Consider the following 22,629-nt stretch of genomic DNA (forward strand, 5'->3'; position numbering starts at 1 on the left):
GTGGGTAACTTTGAGCATAATGCAGGCATAGCATGCGGTGGGTCCTCTGTGTTAAGGGAATAATGAGGAAGGCCAAAACAGACATAAATTCTCTTGAGTCCCCATGAAACCCTAAGCCAGAGATTTCCATGTTTCTACTTAAGAGCTGTGGGGCTTGAAGGAGGGAGGGGTGGTGTGGGGATTTCTGCCAGCTAGAGGAGGTTAGCTCTGAGTCTATCACCTAACTTCTGCTAATGCAGGCTAGTTGGAAATAGGGATGCCTGGGCTGTTGCCCTACCCTCTAAACAGGACTATGGCAAGGGGTAGAGGTGGTGAGGCCCTTGGTGTCTGCTTTTCACAACTAGTCTGTTTAAGCAGGGCCTGAGTTAGGGATCGGAATGCTAAGCAGGACCCCAAGAATCCCTTGGAAAGGAACCAACTTGCCTCTTGCCTGGGGAAAGCAGGCTCTACTCATTTCCTGGAGCTCTTCAAACCCCACCTCCCATCCCAGGGGCCACCCAGCCCTAGTCCTTAGCACAGCAGTTGCCCCGCCCTCCCCTCCTGTGCTACTTGCCAGACCTGAGCTACAGTGTGTAGCCAGAGAGAGGGTGACTGGGAAGCTCCCTGCTGGGACCTGGACTGCTGGTCATGCCCTGGACCCTCAGGCCCAAGTGGCTGGTAGGCAAGGGACTGCCCCTTCTTGGAGCAGTGCTGCTGCGGAAGAGAGAAAAGAGGGGACCACAATGGAGGCAGTGGCGGGTAATGTACTCATCTCACTTGGGAGTGTTGACTAGAGTCCTGGGAGATGGTGCCCTGTAGGGACTAAGCCGGCTACTGTGCTAGGTTTTGATTTAGGGTGGAACATACCACAGACAACCTGGAAAAGCTCAAACTAGAGAGATGGGCCAAGTCTTTGGCTCTTGAAAGTAATCTCCAAAAAGAAATGATGACAAGTCCCGTAACCGTGGTTTGCCAGGAATGTTAGTACTAGTCTGGCCATATGACCTATGGTGGAGACAAGGGACGGGGGTTTCTGGGGTTCTGGGAGGTAGATTGACACCCAGAAGGCTACAATCTGGTATTATCTTTTTTGAACCCAGCCTTCAATCTAGTGACTTGTCAGACCAGTACAGGCTGGGTGACTGCTTTGCTTCGTTCCTTCCCACTCCCTGCCTCTGGTTGGTCTTCCAGCCCTTGCCTAGAAGCCCATGGGTGCGGTGGGTTCTGGCTTTCTCTTTTTATGTTTAACATCCTAAATACATTCTCCAGGCGCTCAGGCCACATTGGAGAGAGCAGCTGCAGGCTGGCCATAATAAAAACCTAACTAGCTTAGCTGCTCAGAATGGCACTTAGTGTTGAGCAGATCCAGGCTCCTCACCCGTCTTGACCACCCAACACCCAGGGCCTTGCCTTGCAAACACTTCCCAGAGCACCTGGCACAGGAGCATCAGTGACCCTGGACCAGGCAGGCTCTGTGGTAAGACAGAGTATAGGGGCAAAGACGCCAGAACACACTTGAGAGAGGAGAGCAGGCTGTCCCTGGCTTCCTGGAACTGAGTTCCTGTGGTTCTGGTGTTTCAGCAGGAAACCCACCCATATTACGACCTTCAGGTGAAGGTGCTGAGGGCTAGGAACATCCAGCAAACAGATCTGAGTAAGTGAACCTCTTCTCTTAGGTGTCCTCAGGGTGTGTGTGTGTGTGTGTGTGTGTGTGTGTGTGTGTGTGTGTGCAGATGCGCAGATGTGCAGATGGGGTGCCCTGTTGTGGGATGCACAGGCAGGCAGGGAAGGGTAAGTCGTGTAGACTCCAGCCTCCTCCTGACCCTAGGAGGCTCTGTGAGGGTGTGTTAGGCTCACATTGCCACACATCAAGGCCTGCTTTCCGGGAGGTGCTCACACAGGGCACAGAATTTTACTACCTGGATCAGCAATTTCAAGGAGTTGCCCAATGGTGCTTTGAACTGTGACTGCTGCTGCAGGATTTCTTGTCAGTGGAGTGGGAGGTATACCTGGCTAAGATAGAGCCAGGAACGCCAAAGCTCCCTTACTTGCTGAAGGCGGGTAGCCTCCTGTCCCCTTGCTCCTTAGCCTCGGAGTCCAGCCTCCTCCAGGAAACCTTTTCAGCAAAAGCAGTTTGATGTCAAGCCCTCCCCCCTCTCACTTGCAGCGTCCAAAGCTGACTGCTATGTCCAACTGCGGCTGCCCACAGCTTCTTCTAGCCCCAGCCAGACAAGGACAGTGACTAACTGCAGTGACCCAGAGTGGAATGAGACCTTCCACTATCGGATCCACAGTGCTGTGAAGGTACAGGCCAGTAGGGGCCAGGGCATGGAGGACAATGAGTTCCTCCACAACTCTGACCCTCCAGTCCTGTCCCCAGAATGTCCTGGAGCTTACCCTTTGTGACAAGGATGTCCTGAACAACGACCAGCTCTCCTGGCTTTTGTTTGACCTGAATAATCTCCAGCCAGGCCAGCCTCACACACACAACTTCCCTCTGAATCAACAGGTGAGGTCTCCCTGGGTTAGCAGTAAGTAAATCTCCAGGAAAGGACTACCCCCCCCCTCACACCCCTAAGCCACCTTGGTTTGGCCTTGGTCACTGCTGAGTCTGGAACAGTACCTAGCACGTACTTCTGACTGAACAAAGCTCTAAATGGAAATGCGGTTGGCCCCCTATGCCCATGAAGTGCCATACCAGACTCATCCCCTAGGCCCTAGAGCCGAGAAAGGTGGGAGGTAGGGACAATCCCTGAGATTTTTGAAGGTTTTGAAAACTGGTGCCTTGCTCACCCCATGTAGGATTCACAAGAGCTGCAAGTAGAATTTACTCTGGAAAAGAGGTGAGTCCAGTTAAAGCTGGTATCCATTTATTATTTCAAGTGTTGGTTCTCAAGTCCTTCACTTGCCTTGGAGGTCTGGCTCCAGAGAGGACAGCCTGGTTGTGATACCTACTTGTCTGTTGAGTGACAAGTCTCCATACCCGCAACCCTCTCATGCTTTCCGGGCTCCTGTACCTGTTTTGATCATATTGTTTAAATAGCCATGGTAAAGCAGATTACCACACATGAACCCTTCATCTTTTCCAGTCAGGTGCCTGCGTCTGAAGTCATCACCAATGGGATCCTGGTGGTGAGTAGGGAAGACAGGTGTGGGGTTGTGTGGGACTGGGGAACAGGAGACACAGGAGACTGTGGCTGATGCCCCGTGTCTCTGGAAGACATGCAGACCTTCTTTAGAAGGAAGAGGAGCTAGGGGAATGAAGAATAAGATGCTACCCCGAGCCTGTGTGGGCTTCACAGAACCATTGTTCCTCTGGGACCCTGGCTGCTGAGACTGCTGAGGGAGCCTGTGGGACCTCACAATTCCCTTTCCTACCAATGCCCACTTCTTATGAGTCCTGGGGAGGAGCATGAGTCTTAGGGATTGTCACAAAAGACCCCTGCCCATAAGGCCCATGTCCTAGACAGATGCTATGGTCCTGGCCTGGATCTTCCTCCCTTCTCCATTCTGGATGGACCCTATGCACTCTCTGACTCCTAAGGCTTCTGCTTTTCTTAGGCTCAGCCCTGTCTGAGGATCCAGGGCACGCTCAAGGGAGACAAGACAGCCTCACTTGGAGAGTACGGTGAGTCAGATCCTCACCCTTGGAGCTTGCCTTCTCCTTGGAGGCTGCATCTGGTGGGAAGGAGGTGGCTCTTAACATTTTCACTGCTTAAAGTGGGGAGAGAGCATCAGGGTGTAAGGAGTAAGGTTTTTCCTCCCGCCGCTGGTCTCGTCCCGTTGCTGCGCCAGCCCCAATTAACACACAGAGACTCTGTATTAGATATAATGCTGTTGGCCAGGTACTAGTTTCTTATTGGCTAGCTCTGTCTTAAGTATTAACCCATTTCTGTTAATCTAATATTTCCACGTGATTATCTTACCGAGAGCAGGCTGGCGTCCTGCTCTCTCCAGACTCTCCATCTTGACTCCTCCTTACTACTTCTTCTTTCCTCCTTGTCTCCTAGTCCCTCCTATCTTCCTTTCCTATTGGCCAACAGTGCTTTATTCATTAACCAGTATGAGAAACATATATGCAGTCCATCATCAGGGACTTGACGAAGAGGGGTCTCCCCCACCTCTGTGACCAACTGACCAGCCTGGACATAGTCTTCTCTTGTTTTGTTCTGTTCTGTTTTTCAAGACGGGGTTTCTTTGTGTAGCTTTGTAGACCAGGCTGGCCTTGAACTCACAGAGCTCTGCTTGTCTCTGCCTTGGGAGTTCTGGGATTACAGGCATGTGCCACCAATGCTGGACTTTCAACATATTCTTAAGATCTCAGCCGGGACACAAGAGAGCAGACTCAATTGAGCAAGGGCTTTGTAAGCCTCTTGTCACATCCTGTCCACTCACATATTACTGACCCAAACAAGAGGTGTTTAATCAAAGTTAGAAGTCACTTTGTTAGCATAGAAGACCTGAGAAGTTGGGAGAAGGGATAAAAAAAACAGCACAAGTCTTGTTTCCAATTTGTTCCATCTGCCAGCCTTCAATTTAAAACTCAGTTTTAAAAATAAGAAAGTGAGGGGCTGGAGCAGTGATTTAGAACATTGATTGATCTTCCAAGGACTCAGGTCCAATTCCCAGCACCCACATGGCAGCTCACATCTGTCTGTAACTCCAAGATCTGACACCCTCACACAGAAATACATGTAAGGAAAGCACCAATGCAAATAAAATAAAAATAAATAAATTAACTTTTAAAGTAGCAAAATAAGGTTAAGGAGAAGGCTCAGTCGGTAAAAGTAATTGCTACACAAACTTGAGGACCTAAGTTCAAATCCCTAGAATCCACTTCAAAAGCCAGGGTGACCCCCAGTGCTATGGGGTCAGACACAGGAGGATTGCTGGAGCTTGTTGGCTGCCAGCCCAGCTCCAGGTTCAAGCAGAGACCTTGTCCCAAGGGAATAAGGTGGAGCATGACAGAGAAGGACACCAACATCCTCTGCTTTCCTTATGTGTGCACAGGCATGCATAATCACACACACACATGTGAACACATCATACACAAAACCTAAATAAAAATCCAAGATGTCTCAACCAAAAGTCATAATGTCAATAGCTAAGCAGGGCAGGGTGTTGGTGGCCCACACCTTTGATCCCAGCACTCGGTAGGCAGAAGAAGCAGGAGGATTTCTGTGAGTTCGAGACCAGCCTGGTCTATATAGCTAGTTTCAAGACAGGCTCCAAACCTACACAGAGAATACAGATAAACCCTGTCTCAGAAAACCAAAAAACAGAAACAATTGCAGCTGTATCATGGTGGCCATGTCTCCTGTCAGTCAGAACACTCCTTCATAATTAAATACTCTTGAGACTGAGATTCATTATTTCAAAAACAAAGGCACCTGTGCAAAGGGTCAGGATCCCCTCAAAAGACTAGCTCCATCATTATTTTCCTTTCCTTTAGGTTTTTCTAAAGGATCATGGGGAAGGATGTCCTAATAGGGCTTTTCAATCCATTCTGACTGGGAGGTGGGGGGCAGGGGAGGAAGATCATATTACCCTTTGAATATGTTACCCACTACAAAAATATTCATAGAATACTTAAAATCTTAAACTTAAGTTTAAAAATTTTAACTCCACAACACAAAACTCAAAATTGCATCTCCCTGCTTTGTGGCAGCCTCTGCCACCTCTCCTCGAAGTGCTTGCTTTGTGGCAGCCCACTGCAGTCTCCCTGTGGAGTGCTTGCCTAGATAAATGAACTGCTTAAAATGTGTTTCTTGATCCAATTCATTCCTCTGAGGAAAAAAGAACTGAGAACACACACACGCACATACACATGCACACACATGTGCACACACGCACACGCACACACATGCACGTGCAGGCACGTGCACACACATGCACACCCACGTGCACGCGCGCGCACACACACGTACGCACATGCGCACACATGCACACACTAATGCACACACTCCAAGGCCACTGCCTTCACCATAAGATCTGGCAGTTCTTGGATGAATGGCACATCTTAGCCTGACTCCATCTCACGCCATAAACCTTGGTGGGAGTGAAAAAGCTCCTTTGCAGGTGTCTCTGCTACCTCAGGGCACATCAAGTCTGCCTTCATCTTGTGCAAGGATGGGATCCCCGCAGCTCTGCTGTCCTCCAACCCTTTGGGTCACTGTCACTTCTGTGATGTATTTGGGACCCAGACTCTTCTGCATAGCAGTATGTGCCTTGGTCTGGATGTCAGGCCTGAAGTTTCTCTCTGGCATCTACCACCTCTCACAGCTGCTAGGAAGGGCAGGAAGAGACCCACCCCACTGTTCCTTATCAATATGCAGCCTCCATTTCTTTGTTTTTCCCCAGCCTGGGACTCACCTAGCTTGAGCTGACCTCTGACCCCTCTGCTTCTGCAATATATAATTCTCTGTACCCAGAATGCCATTCTGCCTTCTACTCCCTCTTCTGAGTCCCTACATTCCTCCAAGCTCTTCGACTTTTGGAAGCTAAGGTCACAGCAACTTGCAACGTATTCCTGTGCTCTCTTAGACCACAAACCTCCCCTAAAGCAAGGAACAGGATGCATGAATGGAGTCAAGAGATTGGGAATATTAACAGTTGAAAATGGGTAATTCGTGTAATAATGAATGGATATTTATATAATTAGTTATATGTTAGGTAATTAAAATAAAAATTTCAAAATCACCAGCCCCAGAGTCTATGGGCTGACCAGTTCCCTATACCAGGGCTGATTGGTTATAGAACCCAAAACCTCTCCATGGTTCTTTTCCTGTGGTCAAGGTCCTTGAGTGAGCACGGGGATGGGAGCTAGGGGCCTGGGGAAGAGGAGGAATCACTGTCATCTGGAGTGTCACTGTCTTGAGCCACATGTATGTCCACCCACTTTGACCGTCACTGGACCTCTGCCCTCAGGCTGGAGGCAGATCCAGCTGTCAGTGCCTGGGGCCTATGAGAAGCCACAGCTAGTGACTCTGCAGCAGCCCACGGAGCCAGATCTACCACCTACCTTCACCTTCCACGTAAACCCTGTGCTGAGCCCCAAACTGCACATAGAGCTGGAAGAAAAGCTCCTAGTTCTACAGGTAAATGAGCAGAGGGAAGAAAATGGAATAAGCCCACCTAGGAGGAGACTCTGGAGTACCCAGGAAGCATCTCCCCCCCCCATGCCTCCTTGGCACTCTTTTCCACAGAGTGGCCCAAATGATGAGCTGGAGGTTCAGACCAGCAAGCTGGGTGAGGCAGATGTGTTGCTCTCCTTTCTGCCCCTCGGCCAGGAGGAGCAGCACTTTGTGGTCCTGGAGGAGGTAAGGGTTCAGCTGTGCTGGGGACTCCTGCCTGCCCTGTGATCTCAAGAGAGGTCTGGAGCCCACACTGGCCAGTTACCTGAGCGCCCAGGGCCACAGCCAGGGGTCTGAGTCTACTCGCTCAGGGATAAGGGAACAACTGTCTCTTCCAGTGCCAGGAGGTGACTCTGAGTGCGAAGGCAGAAATGAGGTGAGGTGGGGTTGCTGGGAAGGCCTCAGGGCTTGGCTAGAAGTGTGAAATACCCCAGTGGGCTCTACTTTCCTGCCCACTTGGGTCAGGACATGGGGGCCACCTCTTTGGTACCAGTGGGAAGTCCCTGGGGTGTTTTCTGTCACTCTGTTCCTGTGGAAAATGGACTCGAGGTTCTCCATACTCCATCCACTCCATCCAAATCAGCTCGGAGAACTTAGACCTGCGCCTTGGCTTTGAGCTATGCGATGAGGAGCTGGAATTTCTGGACAAGAGGAAGAAGGTTGCATCCAAGGCCCTGCAGCGGGTGATGGGATTGAGTGAGGCTCCACACTGTGACCAGGTAATGGAAAATGAACTTGGCCAAATCCAGCCTGTCCCCTTGAGGGGTCTCGTGTGGATGAAAAATGACAGGAAGCTTGGAGGAAGTACAGGCAGCAGAGGAGGAAGACAACGACAGGGCTTGTTCCCCTAGCCGATGGACACAATCAGCAGTTGGGAATCAGAATGAAGGCTACACAGTCCTGACTGTGGGTGGATGTCTTTAGCAGCTTGGGTTGTCACACCAGAATACTGCAGACTAAGTGCTTTAAACAACAGGAATTCATTTCCTCATGGGCTCTCCTTCCTGGCCGGTAGACAGCTGCCTTCCTCTGTATGTGTGTCTGTGTGTGTGCGCCTTTGTGTGTGCCTCTGTGTGTGAATGTATGTGTATACATGTATGAATGTGTGCCTGTATGAGTGTGTTGCTGTGTGTGAATGTGTGTAATCATGTGCACATGTGTATTACACTTCTGCATGTGTGTAATCATGTGCACATTGCATGTTTGCACACTCAGGAGTAGGAGCTCTCTTACACCTACCCCCATTTTCGGACAGAATCTCAGTATGTGGTCCTGGCTGCCCTCAAACCTGCTATGTAGACTAGATTGACCTCAAACTCACAGAGAACTAATTGCCTCTACCTCCAGAGTATTGTGATTAAAGGCAAGTGCCACCACACTCACATCCCCCAACTGCCCCTTTTTTATGAGCTAAGTATTACTACTTTGTATCTAAGGGTTGGCCTCATAAGCAATTCAGACTAATCTTGAACTAATGATCCCCCTGCCTCAGTCTCTCAAGTGATGGTATTCCAGGGATGTACTACCATGTCTAGCCCTCTTCCTGTTCTTAGCAGGACACTGGTCTGATCAGATTGAGGCCCTCCCTTATTGCCCCATTCTAACCATATCACTTCCTTATAGGCTCTGTCTGCAAACAGTCACATATGAGGGATAGTAACGCGGTTAAATAAGGATCAGGATAAACAAATAGGCCGAATAGATGTTTATTCAGGGATAAAGAACTTACAACTTAGATGAACACCAGGAAATTTAACCCGATCCTCTCCTGTCCGAGTCACGCCAGCAAGAGGGCTTTTCCTCGCTCTCCCTCTGACCTCCTTCCACAGGTCACCCCGCCCATGGTTCCACCCCCCAATGGGCGTGGTCAGTGCCACAGAAGGACTATCCCACTACAGGATAGGGCTTTCAACAAATGAATTTTGAGAGAGAACAACTGGACAGTGGCCAAAGGGATCCAGAAGTAGAGGCTGTGGGATCTCTTAGGCAAGGACCAGTTGGCCTAAGACCAGGAGGCAAGAAGATAGGAATGCTAAGAGTTAGTTAGACTGGTAGAATAAGCCAGGAAAAGACTGGTATCATCTTTGTCACATGTGTACAGCAGATATGGAACTACTGTCCTGCCCAGTACTGCCCAGCACTGCCAGCAACCTAGATTTGTATTCAGTCAACAGATGTAGCCACTGGGTGCCAGATGTCTGTTCCAGTTCATCCAGCACTCTGTAACAACAGGCCCCAGCGATCAGGGCCAGGGGAAACAAAGAAGATAGAAAAGGAATTAGAAGTCTTGAGAGACTGAGTCAACCCTTCATGGAAAAGCTAATCCCACCAGGCACCTCTGATCCTGAGGGAAGCCTCAAACTTTGGGTGCCCTATATCTGGGGGCAAACCAGGGATGCTTGCTAGTCTCTGTCACTTCGGCAGAGTGATTCTCAGATGCAGGCAATTTTGTCTCCCAATTCCTAGAGGACATTTATCAGTGTCCATGGATGCTTTGCTGTAAGTGGTGGATGGCTGTAGAGGATGCTGATGACATGTATTGAGGAAAGGCCAAAGATGCCACTGAGGGTCCTACACACAGTACAGAATCACAAGGAGCCATCCAGGACCAAGTGTTTGCATTGCTAACTGGGTTTGGTGAATCAAGTACACCTACTGATAGACACCTCTCTGAAACAATGGCTAAGAGCTTCCTCTGAAGCCAGGCATGGTGATGCATGCCTATAATTCAGGAGGCAGAAGTAGAAAGATCAAGACCATCTTTGGTTACATAATGAGTCTGAGGTCAACCTGGGCTTCATGAGACCATCGCAGAAAACAAAACAAAACAATAGGCTGAGGAGAAGGCGCAGTCAACAAAGTGCTTGTCTGAGTTCAGACTCCTGGCACCCATGTGAAAAAGCAAGGCATGGTGGCACACATCTGTAACCCCAGCCCTGGTGGAGGGGGTGACTATATGCAGGTGCTTGGAGATTAGTGGCCAGCCAATTTAGCTGAATCCATGGGGGTCTGGGTTTGGTGAAAAACAATGTCTCAAAAAAGTAAGATGGAGAGGGCTGGAGAGATGGTTTAGAGGTTAAGAACACTAGCTGCTTTTCCAGAGGTCCTGAGTTCAATTCCCAGCAACCACATGGTGGCTCACAACCATCTGTAATGGGATCTGACGCCCTCTTCTGGCCTGCAGGGTTACATGCAAACAGAACACTGTATACATAATAAACAATTCTTTAAAAAAAAAATGGTGGAGATCAACTAAAAATGAACCTAGTATCCTCCCCAGACCTCCAGATGCATTCATATGCACACATGCCTAGAACCACATCCACCACACATAACACACAAATTTTAAAAAGAGACAAGTTACCTATAAGTTTTTCACTCTTGGGATTGACAGCCATCACTTACTGCATGCTCTTGGGCACATCAGTTAACTTTACACATCAGTTTCATCATCTGTTAAGTGGGGGTCTCACTGGGTTTCTGGGAGAATTCAGTGAGCTAATACATGGAAGGTGCTTATAGCAGTGCCTGTTGTGGGTAAGCAATAAATATAGTAAGTATTGTTGCTATCAAATTATTGCTATGCTCAGGTACCCGTCATCGCTGTGTTAGGCTCTGGGGGTGGAACCAGAGCCATGACTTCCCTGTATGGCAGCCTAGCGGGGCTGCAGGAGCTTGGCCTTCTGGATGCTGTGACCTACCTGAGCGGGGTTTCTGGGTCTACCTGGTAAGTGAGGTGGGGCAGAACACAGAGCAAAAGTAAGCTCTGGGTGGGTAGGGGGATAGGATAGAGTCTCTGGTAAGGGGCTGGGAGCCTGCCTTCAAGGGGGTCAGCATGAGTGCAAAGAGGCTGGGTCCCAGGGACATGTCTGAGTGAGGGGCAGGACTGCAGGTGTATGTGACAAGGAGGAGCTTCCTCTGATGCACAGGCATCCTTTCCATCCGCAGGTGCATCTCTACACTCTACAAGGATCCATCCTGGTCCCTGGAGCCTTTACAGGGCCCCATTGAACGTGCCTCGGCTCGAGTCTGCAGCAGTAAGATAGGGCTGATGTCCAAGGAGAAGTTGCAATACTACTCCCGGGAAAAGGAGGCCTGGGAGAGCAGAGGCCACAACATGTCCCTCACCGACTTATGGGGTCTCGTCATTGAATATTTCCTGAATCAGGGGGTGAGAGAGTGACGACATTCTCCTGTCCCAGCTCCCTTTCCACACTTGGCTCCTACCTTATTCCTTTCTTACTCCCAGGGTAGAGCCCAGCAAAAGCATATATTAAAAAATCATTCTTGCCTGCCTTTGAGATATAGCACCATGCCCACCCATTGGCAAAAGCAGTCCTGACCCATGCCACCAGGCAGTTGCTCCTGGAATTGCATGCCCAGTTTGTCTGAGGCAGAAGATTCAGGGGAGCTGACCTGTGTGAGGCTATTGACTGAGTGTGTGTCACCTGTGATAGCTCAGTCTAAGAAGTTACATCTCCCTCCTAGTGATTTTTGTAAAGAAATTAGACTGGCTTTTCAAAGATACCCTAAAATCATCAGTCTAGCTCTCTGTATTCTGATATGCTTTCTGGAATGACAAAAATAAAATAAAAAGGAAGAGTATTCCCAGAGGCACTGGAATTATGAAAACCCCACAGGGGTCCGAGCTCTACTATAGCCTAAAGCTACAATCTGGCCTTGACAACAGGACATATCCTTTGTGGGTGCACCATACCCCTCAGGGTGTTGATGTCAAGTCCTGGGATAGAGAACAGGACTCCCCCCAAAGCCAATCTATCTGCTTTCTCTCCTGACCAGGAAAACCCTGCCAAGCTGTCCGACCAGCAAGAAATAGTCAGCCAGGGTCAGAACCCTTACCCCATCTATGCCAGCATCAATGTCCACAAAAACATGACTGGGGAAGACTTTGCAGGTGCCTGGGTGTGGAAGGAGACAGGAAGATGGCGGTAGGAGGGCGGGGCTATTAGGTATAAGTGGGAGGTGCTTGCTCAGTCACGAGGACTCTGGTCAATCTGTTTTCCCCAGAATGGTGTGAGTTCACTCCCTATGAGGTCGGTTTCCACAAGTATGGGTCTTACGTTCCCACCGAACTCTTTGGCTCCGAGTTCTTCATGGGTCAGCTGCTCCAGCGCTGGCCTGAGCCCCGCCTCTGTTACCTGCAGGGTGAGTCTGAGCTTGGAGGCTGGAGACTGGCAGGGCTAGAGCCAGGCTGTGATATGGGGTCCTGCTGTCTCTGTAGGCATGTGGGGCAGTGCTTTTGCAACCAGCCTGAATGAGATCTCTCAGAAGATGGGAGGCTCCAGCCTGGGCTTCCTGGACTGGTACAAAGAGAGAGTAAATGTCACAGGTGAGAGCAGAGGCCATGTTCAGCCACCACCACTTGCCAGGGCCCTGGCAAAGGGATGAAGAATAAGGGAGATGGACAAAAGATGGTTCTACTTCTTACTGTATCTCACTGCCCCATCTAGATGACCAGTTGCAGGACTCCACACGGCTGAGTACCAGGTGCTTCACCCCACAGAATCCCTTCTCTCGGGCTGTGTGGAACATATTCACCTCCCGCATCACCTATGCCCAGAACTTTAACTTTACCCGAGGTCTCTGCCTGCACAAGGACTACGTGGCTAACAGGGAGTTTACGGCCGGGAAAGGTGTGTGCAGTGGGAGCGGGGAGATGTAAACAGATCCTTCCGATATGTACATCTGGCTCACTGGGGCCAGTGCTGGCTTTTAGCTGGGTGTTGGAGGAAGTGATGATAGGGAAGGTTTTCTGATTGCTGAAAGTTGGAAGGGCTAAGGTGAGGGACTCCATGGCTGTTGGGAGGCAGGAGAATTTTAGAGACTGCAACTGTGGATGGGAAAAGAAGAGGGTCACCAGCAAGGACTGAATTTGTCCCTGTGCCCCTTTCAGACAGTCACCCTGATGCCTGCCCCAACCAGCTCACACCCATGAGGGACAGCCTGTGCCTAGTAGATGCAGGCTTTGCCATTAACTCGCCATTTCCACTGATCCTGCAGCCTCGGCGGGCTGTGGACCTCATTGTGTATTTTGACTACTCCTTGGAAGCCCCCTTTGAGGTAAGGAGGGAAGCAGGGGTCTCCTAAAGTGAGTGGAGGGGAGGAGGAAAGGAAATCTCTGCTGAGAGGCGCAGCTGGGTGTTCGGGTGTTACCTCTTGTGGTAGGTGCCTTTTAAACATTGTTGACAGTCAGGATCTCCCAGCTGGAGAATTCTGGGATTATGAGAGAGTGTATAAAGAGGGTCTCTAGACTGTGTCCTAGAACCTGCCTGATTGTGTTAGGATTTCCCCGCTCCACGGGAGGCCTGAGGTTGCTGTCCTTTGTTACTGTGATAACACTAGCCATAAAAGTCCTCTTAGGAAGACATCTGCAAAGGGTGCCTCAAAATCCCTAGGGCAGTGGATGGACACCAGGGCTCAAATGTAGGTCTGGCGGTCTCTCTTTGACTTCCCCTTCATCCTCCCTGTCCAATGACTGCCGGGATTGGAGAACAGATTTAAAAAAAAAAAAAAAAAAAAAAAACCCTCCAACATGCCCTTGCGATCAGCCCCTTAACAGGGAACAGAGGAGGGATTGGAGAAGGGACGGCTATGTTAAGGGCAGGAATGAAACTGACATAAGAGATCTAGAGATCTAGAGGGACCAGCTTGACGGTTGGCCTTTGCTAATCATTGCTAATTCACTACATTCTCCTCACTCGACACTTCCGACTTTATTTGGCAAATGGAAAGGTGGCTCAGAAAGGCACTCAGTCATTCAGAGACAGAGCTAACTGAAGCCTGAGTCCAGCTGGGAACCAGACACTTGCCTCTTTGCCCAGGCCTTGCAGATGACAGAGAAATACTGCCTTGTCAGAGGAATCCCCTTCCCCAGGATTGAGGTGGACCCCAAGGACTTTGAGGACCCCCGTGAGTGCTATCTGTTCACCAAGGCCGAGGACCCCTCCACACCCATTGTGCTGCATTTCCCCCTTGTCAACAGGACCTTTCGCACACATCTGGCCCCAGGTAAGGGCAAGTCCCAAGCCTGCTCTAACCTGCAGGGTAGGAAGGGACTAGCCTCCTTGAGGGCCTGGTCTAACTACTTCACCCTCTACTGCCTGGACTTGTGTTCATGTTAAACCATTTCTTTCTAATGGGCCAAGAGTTAAGATGGTCTCTCCCAGAGAGCAAGTCAGATTTCCTGGGCAGGGAAAGTGTCCAGGACCATCAGCTCCCTGCCAGTTTCATGGAATACTCCAGTCTAGCATTGCTTTTCCCAATCCCAGGTGTGGAACGGCAAACAGCTGAGGAGAAGGCCTTCGGGGATTTTATCATCAATGGGCCAGATACCCCCTATGGAATGATGGACTTCACCTATGAGCACAAGGAGTTTGATCGGTTGGTGACCCTGAACCGATACAATGTCCTGAATAACATGGAGACTATAAGGCGTGCCCTCCAGCTGGCTCTCGATCGGCGGCAGGCTGGGGCAAGGGCTGGGAGCTGACCAGGGGCAAGTCAGAGGACTATGGTATAGCTGTGGTGGAGGGCTTGCTGAGGGAGGAGATGAGACTATAAGGAATCTCTGTTTCCCACGTCTCCTTTCCTGAGGTCTCCAAGGCCTCAAAGGACTTTCCAGTGAACTTGGAGCAGAACCTTCTCTCGATTAGATGCAGGTCTCAGCCATCCACACTTCCACAGTGGCCCAGCGCTGATCCCCTCCAAAGCTCCTGAACTCGGGGATGTCCAAGAGTGAACAGGAGCTGTGTGGGTTGCCGGTCTGTGTCACTGAGTCCTGTCCTACTAATGCTTCCCTGCATCCTGGCCTCTCTGTCCCTCCTCAGAGGTCACCAGCCTTCCCTGCTAAGGCTCATGGAGTTTGTGACAAGATGGCCCATCCTGACGGGTGTGCACAGCACTTTACTCTTTGACCCCAAACCACATTTTCTGGTTCATATAGACAGTTGCCACTTGTGCCAATACAGTTTTCCCCATCTCAGGAGCCAAATGGGTGTGTGTAAAGGGGCCATCTATTAATCAGGGCAGAGTGAGTGGACAGCTGCATGCATTGTATGTGTGGGTATATGTTCCTGTGTATGGTGGGTCAGTGAGTACCTGTCCATTCACATGGGATGGGGATGGACCCAGCCTGGATTCCTGCATCTGATGACCTACACAGGTCCCGGCCTATCTTATTTCTCCTGATCCACTTGGGACCTTCTAAATATGAGAGCCTCTCCAGAACGAGCAGCCTTCCCCACACTCTCAAGAGGAGATCCAGACCCATCCTGGTCAGGCTGTCTTCCTCTGATTTGCCTCCTTGGACCTCGTCTTCCTTATCAGCTGTGTGCTGGTGGCAAAGCCACCTGAGGCTGTGTACCTAACTGAGATGCTGTAATCAGCGAACCTGCTGCTCACACATGTGCTCATACACACACACATGAATTCTCTGAGACCAAATGCACAGCTCACACATTCCTCTTTCAATTGAGACATCCATTCTGGAAGTGTCAGCTGCCTTAACTTTGGGTGAAAGGCCCTAGATCTGCCTCCTGCCTACAGTAGTCAAAGTCCCACCCCTGTGCCCTGTCTAGTGTGTCCCGGGCCTTGAGCCTCCAACAGATGTGAGAATAAAGCCAGGAGCTGCCACACCAGTTTGGACTGGCATACGATGAAGCAGCCCGGCCCTTCCCTCTTCCTTCTCATTATTGCTGTCTGTCCCTGGCCATCACCCAGGCCCCCTTGGCTTCAGTAATGAGAGGTTTATTTGGAAGATCCTGCTGTGGCCATTGTCACTATTGCCTGCTATTGTCACTGACTTGTTTATTGGGGTGTCATAGTTGTTAGGACTTCTCACTCATGGAGTGCACAGCTAGAATCTTTATTCTGTCTTCAGAATCAGGCTGGACTATGGCTCCTGTGAGAGGGGAGAGGCTTTTGTGTGCTGAGAGAGAGGATAGTTGGCTTCTATTGCCACGAACTCTGCCAGTTGCTTGGGTTTGTGGGTCTTTGTGGCTCTCCAGCCTTTGGTATCACCAAGGCTGCACACTGGGTCCACCTCAGGGGAAGTTGCTGATGGCCAGGTCTGCTTCGGGCCATGTTCCTCTTCCCAGGAGCACACCTTTGTGTCCCTGGGATTCCAAATAAGGCTCGCACAGTGAGACTGGGATGATTTTCATCTGGTACAAGGTGACCTGACCTGCTCCTCCTGCCTCCCCGAACCTCTGCTATCTTCCTCTCTTTCCCTCAGCTCCTTAAATACTTCGGGGGTTCCCAGGAGCATCTCAGGGTCTTGGGGTCCAGAAAACTGCACATCACTCTTTTCCATCACTCTCTGCCCCTATTTCTTCATTTTTTCCTTTCTTTTTCTTTCTTGAGACAATTTTTTTGTTTTTTTTTTTTGTTTGTTTGTTTGTTTTGTTTTTACCTTACCTTCACTGTTTCCAGCCTTAACCTCTTGAGTGCTGGGATAATATATATAGCTGCAAATAATCTTTTTGAGTGATTTCAGAGACAGTTCTGTGTTCTGAGATGTGACTCTTCTGGGTGATATGCTTTTGATCCCCTAGTGGAGCACTTGTGGAGGTCAGGGGACAGCTTGAAGGACTCCTAACCTCACCATGTGGCTTCCAGGAACTGAGCTCAGGTCTTCAGGCTTGGTGGTAATCACCTTTACCCACTGAGCCATCCCACCAGCCCAGAATCCATTTTTTTTTTTTTTTAGGAGTGCTTGAATCTGTTTTCCCAGATTACAATCCTACTTAGCCCCAAATAAATGCAGTTTCCTTTTTTCCTTGCCCAAATTGGTGTTATTTTCAGGCCTGAGTGGAGTGATAGTCTAGGATCTACCTGAGTTCTTCTGAATTGCTTTGGCTCTTGTTTATAGCAGAGTATAAAGGAAGGCTTGACCAGGATCATGGGACACTCCTGAGATACACTCCCATTTCATAAGCTGAAGCTCACATACCTGCTGTACCATTTCCAAACCAAAGTAATGGCTGAGGAATGTTTGCTCGAAGCTCTTCCATAGCTCATTTCTGTGAAATTCCCGAGGTTATGGTCTGGATTAAACACCTCTCCAGCTCTCCATGGCCTGCAGTGTAGCACTCCAGATTCTAAAACATCAGCATGCTCTGGAAAGTGACCCAGAGGTGGGAGCAGGTCTCTTTCACTGCCCAGACAGGAATATCTCCTGCCACCAGTCATCTGCATGAATAACCATTTCCTCATGAGGCAAGCACACAGACCCGCCCCTGCCTTGATCTTGACGTGATAATTAGTGCTGTGTGTGTCATGCCTACCTCACATCATACTTCCTACCACCTATCCCACCACACCAGGGCTTTTACCAGATTTAGTGGAGCACTAGTTCCCTCTCCTCTGCGGCACTGTCATTGAGTGCTAGTCTGGGGACAGGTACAGGAGGTGCCTGCCATGCTGGAGTTAAAATTACTGGGGAAGAGTTGACTTCTAAATGAAAAACTCAGGACTAGGTCTCCTTCAGGCAAGGCTTGATCCAGGGATGCTCTGGAGGCTTGGTCCAGGGATGCTGTAGAGGCTAGATCCAGGGATGCTTTGGTACCCACTATACTTTTATAGAGAGACTTAATGCAGACAGTGAGTAAGAGCATTATTCTGATGGCCTAGGGAGAAATCCTTCAGCCAATTCCTGTTTTGTCTTCTCATTTACAAAATACAGACCCAGACTACATTTCCTGGAAGATTATGGGATAAATGAAGACGTTCTTCATATACAGGGTTTCTAACAGTGTGGCACAAAGGCTGTGTTCTATAGAGCCTGGAATGCATGCAAACTCATACAAAGTTAGGTATCCACTTAGAAGTATAGGGGCATACATCTGTACACTCAGGTGACTCAGACAGGTGGGTCATGAGTTCAAAGTCAAAACTTGGGAAACATAACAACCCCCCATAAAAATACTTTTAAGGCTGAAAAAAAATCTAAACAGCAATTAAAAACACCCTGATGACATTTACTGGTTACCTGCTGAGAGTATATACATCACTTTCACGGCTGGTTGCGTACTCCTTCACTACCTCACTCATCATCTTTAGTGCACATAGGTAGCTGTCTATCATCTAGTCAGGTTGACTGAGATTTTAGGAGTGATTAGTAGCTAATCAAAGTTACCATCTTCTGGGTGTGGTGACATACCTTTAATTCCAGCACTGGGGAGTCAATATCAGATGGATCTCTGGCCCTCTGAGTTGAGCTCAAGGCCAGCCTGAACTACATAGGAAGTTCCAAAACAGCCAGAGCTACACAGGGAGATCTGATCTAAAACAGACAAAAAGAAGAGAAAAGTATCACTATTATGTATTATATTAGTAATAATGGTGGTGCTAGTATTTAGCTTTTTAAAGGACAGAGCCTATATTTCCCAAGCTGGATTTGAAGTAGCAGCAATCCTCCTGCTTAGGCCTACTAAATGCTAGGATTGCAGAGAAGTATGCACCACCACACCCAACTTACCTCCTATTTCTTGAATTTCCTATATAAGAAGGGAATAAAAACAACACAATCATTGCATTGTAGGAAGCATGGTAGAGTCAGTGTGGTGGGCACATTGCAATCCCAGCATTCCACAGTGGGAAACCGAAGGATCCAGGGTTCAGAGCCAGCTATGAGGCCAGCCTAGACTCCCTGAGACCCTGTCTCAAAATAAACCTTTCAAAAAAAATAAAACAAACAAAACCAAACAAATAAACAAAATCGCCTTTTTAGGATGGAACTTCTGTTTCAATCAGTCAATAAAACAACGTCTGTAAAACCTAATTGTTTTATATTTCCGTGGAAGGGCTTTTCAGTCTGTTTTTTCTGACTCTGTATTTCAGACCTTTCTGTTCTCTTCTGCTCAAGCCTACTAGAGACAAAAACACATCTACAACTCAGTTCAACCAATGACTTTGGCTCGTTGGGTCACAGTGCCAGATGTGTTGGCACAGAGTGTGGTAGGCATATGTGAAACTGGCTGCCAGCTACATAAACAGATCCTACAAACCTGAAGTCAGGGAGTTCTAACCCCACTTCTCCTTACCAGGATCCTAAGCATACCTCCCTCATAGCTTCCTGCTAATAGAGGAATAGGAAGGCAGATCCCCCCCCCCCCCCCCGTTCTGGATAAAACTGCTTACCTTGAAAGTTTTGTTAACATGTGTATGCTGGTTGGTTAGGGTCAAGTTGACCCTGAATGAGGAAACCTGGACTGAGAATTGCCTCCATCAGATTGGCCTGTAGGCATGTCTGTGGACATTTCCTTGATTGATGATTTGTGTGGGAGAGCCAGCTCACCATGAGTGGTGCCACCCCTGACCAGGTGGTCCTGGGTCATCTAAGAAAGCAAACTGAGCACCTGAGGAGAAAGCCATGGTTACTGCTTGAGTCTGCCTTGGGCTCCTCCCCCGACGTGCTTTCATGAACTGTGAGCTTTAGGATGAAATGAACTCTTCCCTCCCCAAGTTGCTTTTTGGTATTTATCACAGCAGCAGGAAGCCGACCAGGACATAAATGATCTCAAGAACATAAGCTCAGGCCTTGGGAGGGACAAGCTAGAGGAGTTGAAATGACATCATGCCTCAACAACCACCTCTGCCCAGCCCAGCACGTAGTGAAGTACAGAGTGTTATCGTTGGCTCTTTTTCTGGAAGGTGTTGAAATCTCTTGTGGTGACTGCTAAGGCCAGCAGCCCCAACTTCATCTCCTCCCAGGTTCTGGTCCAGCAGGAAAGACAGAGTGTCTCCTAGAATTTTACACACTCAGAATTTGCTCACACCAGCTTGGGTCATGAGCTCAATGAACCAAACACCAAGGTCAAGGCAGCTCCAAAAGCTAGACAGCGTTGGGCCACAGGTTGCATTCTCAGCTCTAAACATTTTTATTTGTTAATATTGTGTGTGTGTGTGCGCGCGCGTGCGTGCGTGCGTGCGTGCGTGTGTGTGTGTGTGTGTGTGTGTGTGTGTGTGTGTGTGTGTGTGTATGCCAGAGCCTGCAGAAGAGGCATCAGATCCCCTGGAGCTGGCTGGAGTCACATGCGGTTGTGAGTCACCCAGTGTGGGTGCTGGGAGCACAACACGGGTCCTTTGAGGGAACGGAACATGCTGAGCCATCTCTTCAGCCCCCACAGGCTATGTTCTGGAAGCTAGGGCTCTCCCGTGAGCAGAGTCCAGGGGAAGGCCTGGCTTCTGAGAAGAAATGGAAAAAGTAAGCAGCTATGAATGCTGAATGAAAAAAATACTCACTCTTCATTTGCACAGCGCGAGCTTGGAGAAGACTGGGTGAAGGAAGAGAACCCAGCATGGGAGAAGCAGGGTGGCATGGGGAAGATGGGTGCCTAAGACCTCCTCCAGAGGGACTGCTCTGCATGTCCCTCCACTGAGCAACTCACTGCCTTAGATGAAGACAAGGGACTTTATCTCAGCCCAGCTGTGCCTGCCAGCCCCATTCGGAGCCACCACTTCCAGATCTCTGCTTGCTGTCTGTCTTCCTGTTCTGGCCTTCTGGGCCTTCTGGACTGACTCCACACTTTAGCTATTTTTATTTGCCATCCATGAAGGGCCTTTGTGGGGTGAGCTTTAATGCTTGGCATCCCAACCAAGTCAAATCTTAGGAAATGGTTGTGGGTAAGCCCTGAATCCTAAACATCTCCTGTCACCCATCGGAAGCTCGTGGGCCTGCTGGGAGCTTGAAGCTGAGTTTGAGCAGTTTCAGCCTTCTTACAGTTGGGTAGTTTGTTCATATCCTCTCTCTCTCTCTCTCTCACTCACTCAGTTTTCTTCCCTCCCTCCCCTTCTTTCTTTTCTTTCTGATTTTTGAGACTTGGTCTCGCTATGTATTCCGGGCTGGTCTAGAATTTACTATGTAGACCAAGCTAGCCTTGAACTCAAGGCCATGCTCCTGCCTCTGCCTCTTGAGTGCTCCCACTATACCTCCCTGACATCTCCCACATTCCTCTCTGATATCACACCTGGTTTGTGAAAGTTAGGAATATTTCTTACTCAATCATTTTTCACTTATTCATAGACCACTCTCAATTTTCTGTTTCGTCTGTTTTGATATAGATTTTTTTTTAAAGACAGGGCCCACTGTGTAGCTCCTGTTAGTCCGGGACTTTGATATGTAGGCCAGGGTGGCCTCAGAGTCACAGAGATCTGCCTGCCTCTGCTTCTCAAACACTGGGATGTATGCTTCCACATCCAGACATTTTAGGTTTTTTTGTTTTGTTTTGTATGTTTTTTTTTTTGTTTTTTAATGAGTTAACATTAATTCAGTTTAATTCGTTGGTTCCCTCCTTCCACCATGTGGGGTCCAGGTATTAAAGTCAAGTCATCAGACTTGGGGGCCAGCACCTTTATCTGCTCAGCCATCTTGCCGCCTCTTTAGTCTTTGATTTATGAAGAACTGACACTCATGTCATTATAGGAGAGCATTTGTTATGACACTAAGCAAACCGGTTACTTTCTGACACTTTTTTCTGTAGTGTTCATGACCTAAGAGTGCTTTGACTGTGAAGTCTGCCATTTGCTTCTGCTAGAAACCCTCTGGGAAGACGGCTCAGTGGATAAGGCATTTGTGGGGCAAGTGCAGGACTGAAGTCTGGATCCCCAATGCCCACATAAATTGTGAGTTCATGGCAGAAGAGATGGCTCAGGCACCACCTGCTACTCCTTCAGAGGATCAGAGTGTAGTTCCCATAATCAGGCCGCACATAACTGCCTGTAGCACCTAGCTCCAGGGGATTTGACACCCAGCCCTGGCCTCTGTGGTCTCCTGCATATCCATAGCAAACAGTACACAGACACACACATACACATAAATAAAACTTTAAGAAATACTGTGTTCAGTGAGCAACCTTGCCTCAGTGAGTAAAGTGGGGAGTAATCTAAACACCCGACATCAACTTCAGGCCTCCCTACATGAGTGTACACACCTGTGCCTGCATTCATGCATACACACATGCACCATACACACATGTACACACACATACACACACAACACACACGCGCACCACACACACACATACACACGTGCACACATGCACACACACATACACACACACGCACACACACACACCACACAAACATACACCACACTAAGGAAGGCAGGGAGGGAGAAAAGAGGAGCCTCTGCTGAAGCGAGTGTGAATGGCAGTGGCAGTGAGGGGCTGTGAGCATGGTACCCACCTCAGTTGCTCTTCACACAGAGCCTAAATCCCTTGTTCTGTGGAAGTCCATCCTCTGGTGTGAGCTCAGGAGCCCAGTCCTTCTCCACAGGGCCAGTCTGACTCAGATGGGGTTGACCTACAAAGGTTTCCTCAGCATTGCCCCCTGCCTCAGGGGAACTAGCTTCTGCCCACTGCCTGTCTGTCCTTCCTGGCTGCCCTTGGTGCGTCTTTCCTGACACCTCAGCTCTAGAAAGGACACTCCACCCATGAGGCCTGGTGTTTTGCCAGAGGTTTCTGGTTAAGCCAGCCTTTTGAGGAAGATGAGTACTGTG

At 49.2% G+C, this 22,629-nt stretch overlaps 1 protein-coding gene across 1 annotated transcript; it reads left to right on the forward strand.

Annotated features, from left to right (window-relative positions):
* The first annotated feature begins 599 nt into the window (after window positions 1-599).
* Pla2g4f (phospholipase A2 group IVF) lies at window positions 600-14,660 on the forward strand. Its single transcript, XM_051183643.1, has 20 exons — window positions 600-738; window positions 1,561-1,633; window positions 2,147-2,283; window positions 2,360-2,488; window positions 2,782-2,822; window positions 3,069-3,111; window positions 3,541-3,607; window positions 6,907-7,076; window positions 7,185-7,298; window positions 7,451-7,488; window positions 7,696-7,831; window positions 10,703-10,839; window positions 11,061-11,283; window positions 11,913-12,027; window positions 12,141-12,278; window positions 12,355-12,462; window positions 12,584-12,766; window positions 13,027-13,193; window positions 13,955-14,141; window positions 14,402-14,660. Exons 1-20 carry the CDS (start codon window positions 628-630, stop codon window positions 14,620-14,622), a joined length of 2,538 nt encoding a protein of 845 aa, XP_051039600.1. The 5' UTR covers window positions 600-627; the 3' UTR covers window positions 14,623-14,660.
* The last annotated feature ends 7,969 nt before the right edge of the window (window positions 14,661-22,629 follow it).

This window comes from Phodopus roborovskii, unplaced genomic scaffold, assembly GCF_943737965.1.
Source record: "Phodopus roborovskii unplaced genomic scaffold, PHOROB, whole genome shotgun sequence".
Lineage (NCBI taxonomy): Eukaryota > Metazoa > Chordata > Mammalia > Rodentia > Cricetidae > Phodopus > Phodopus roborovskii.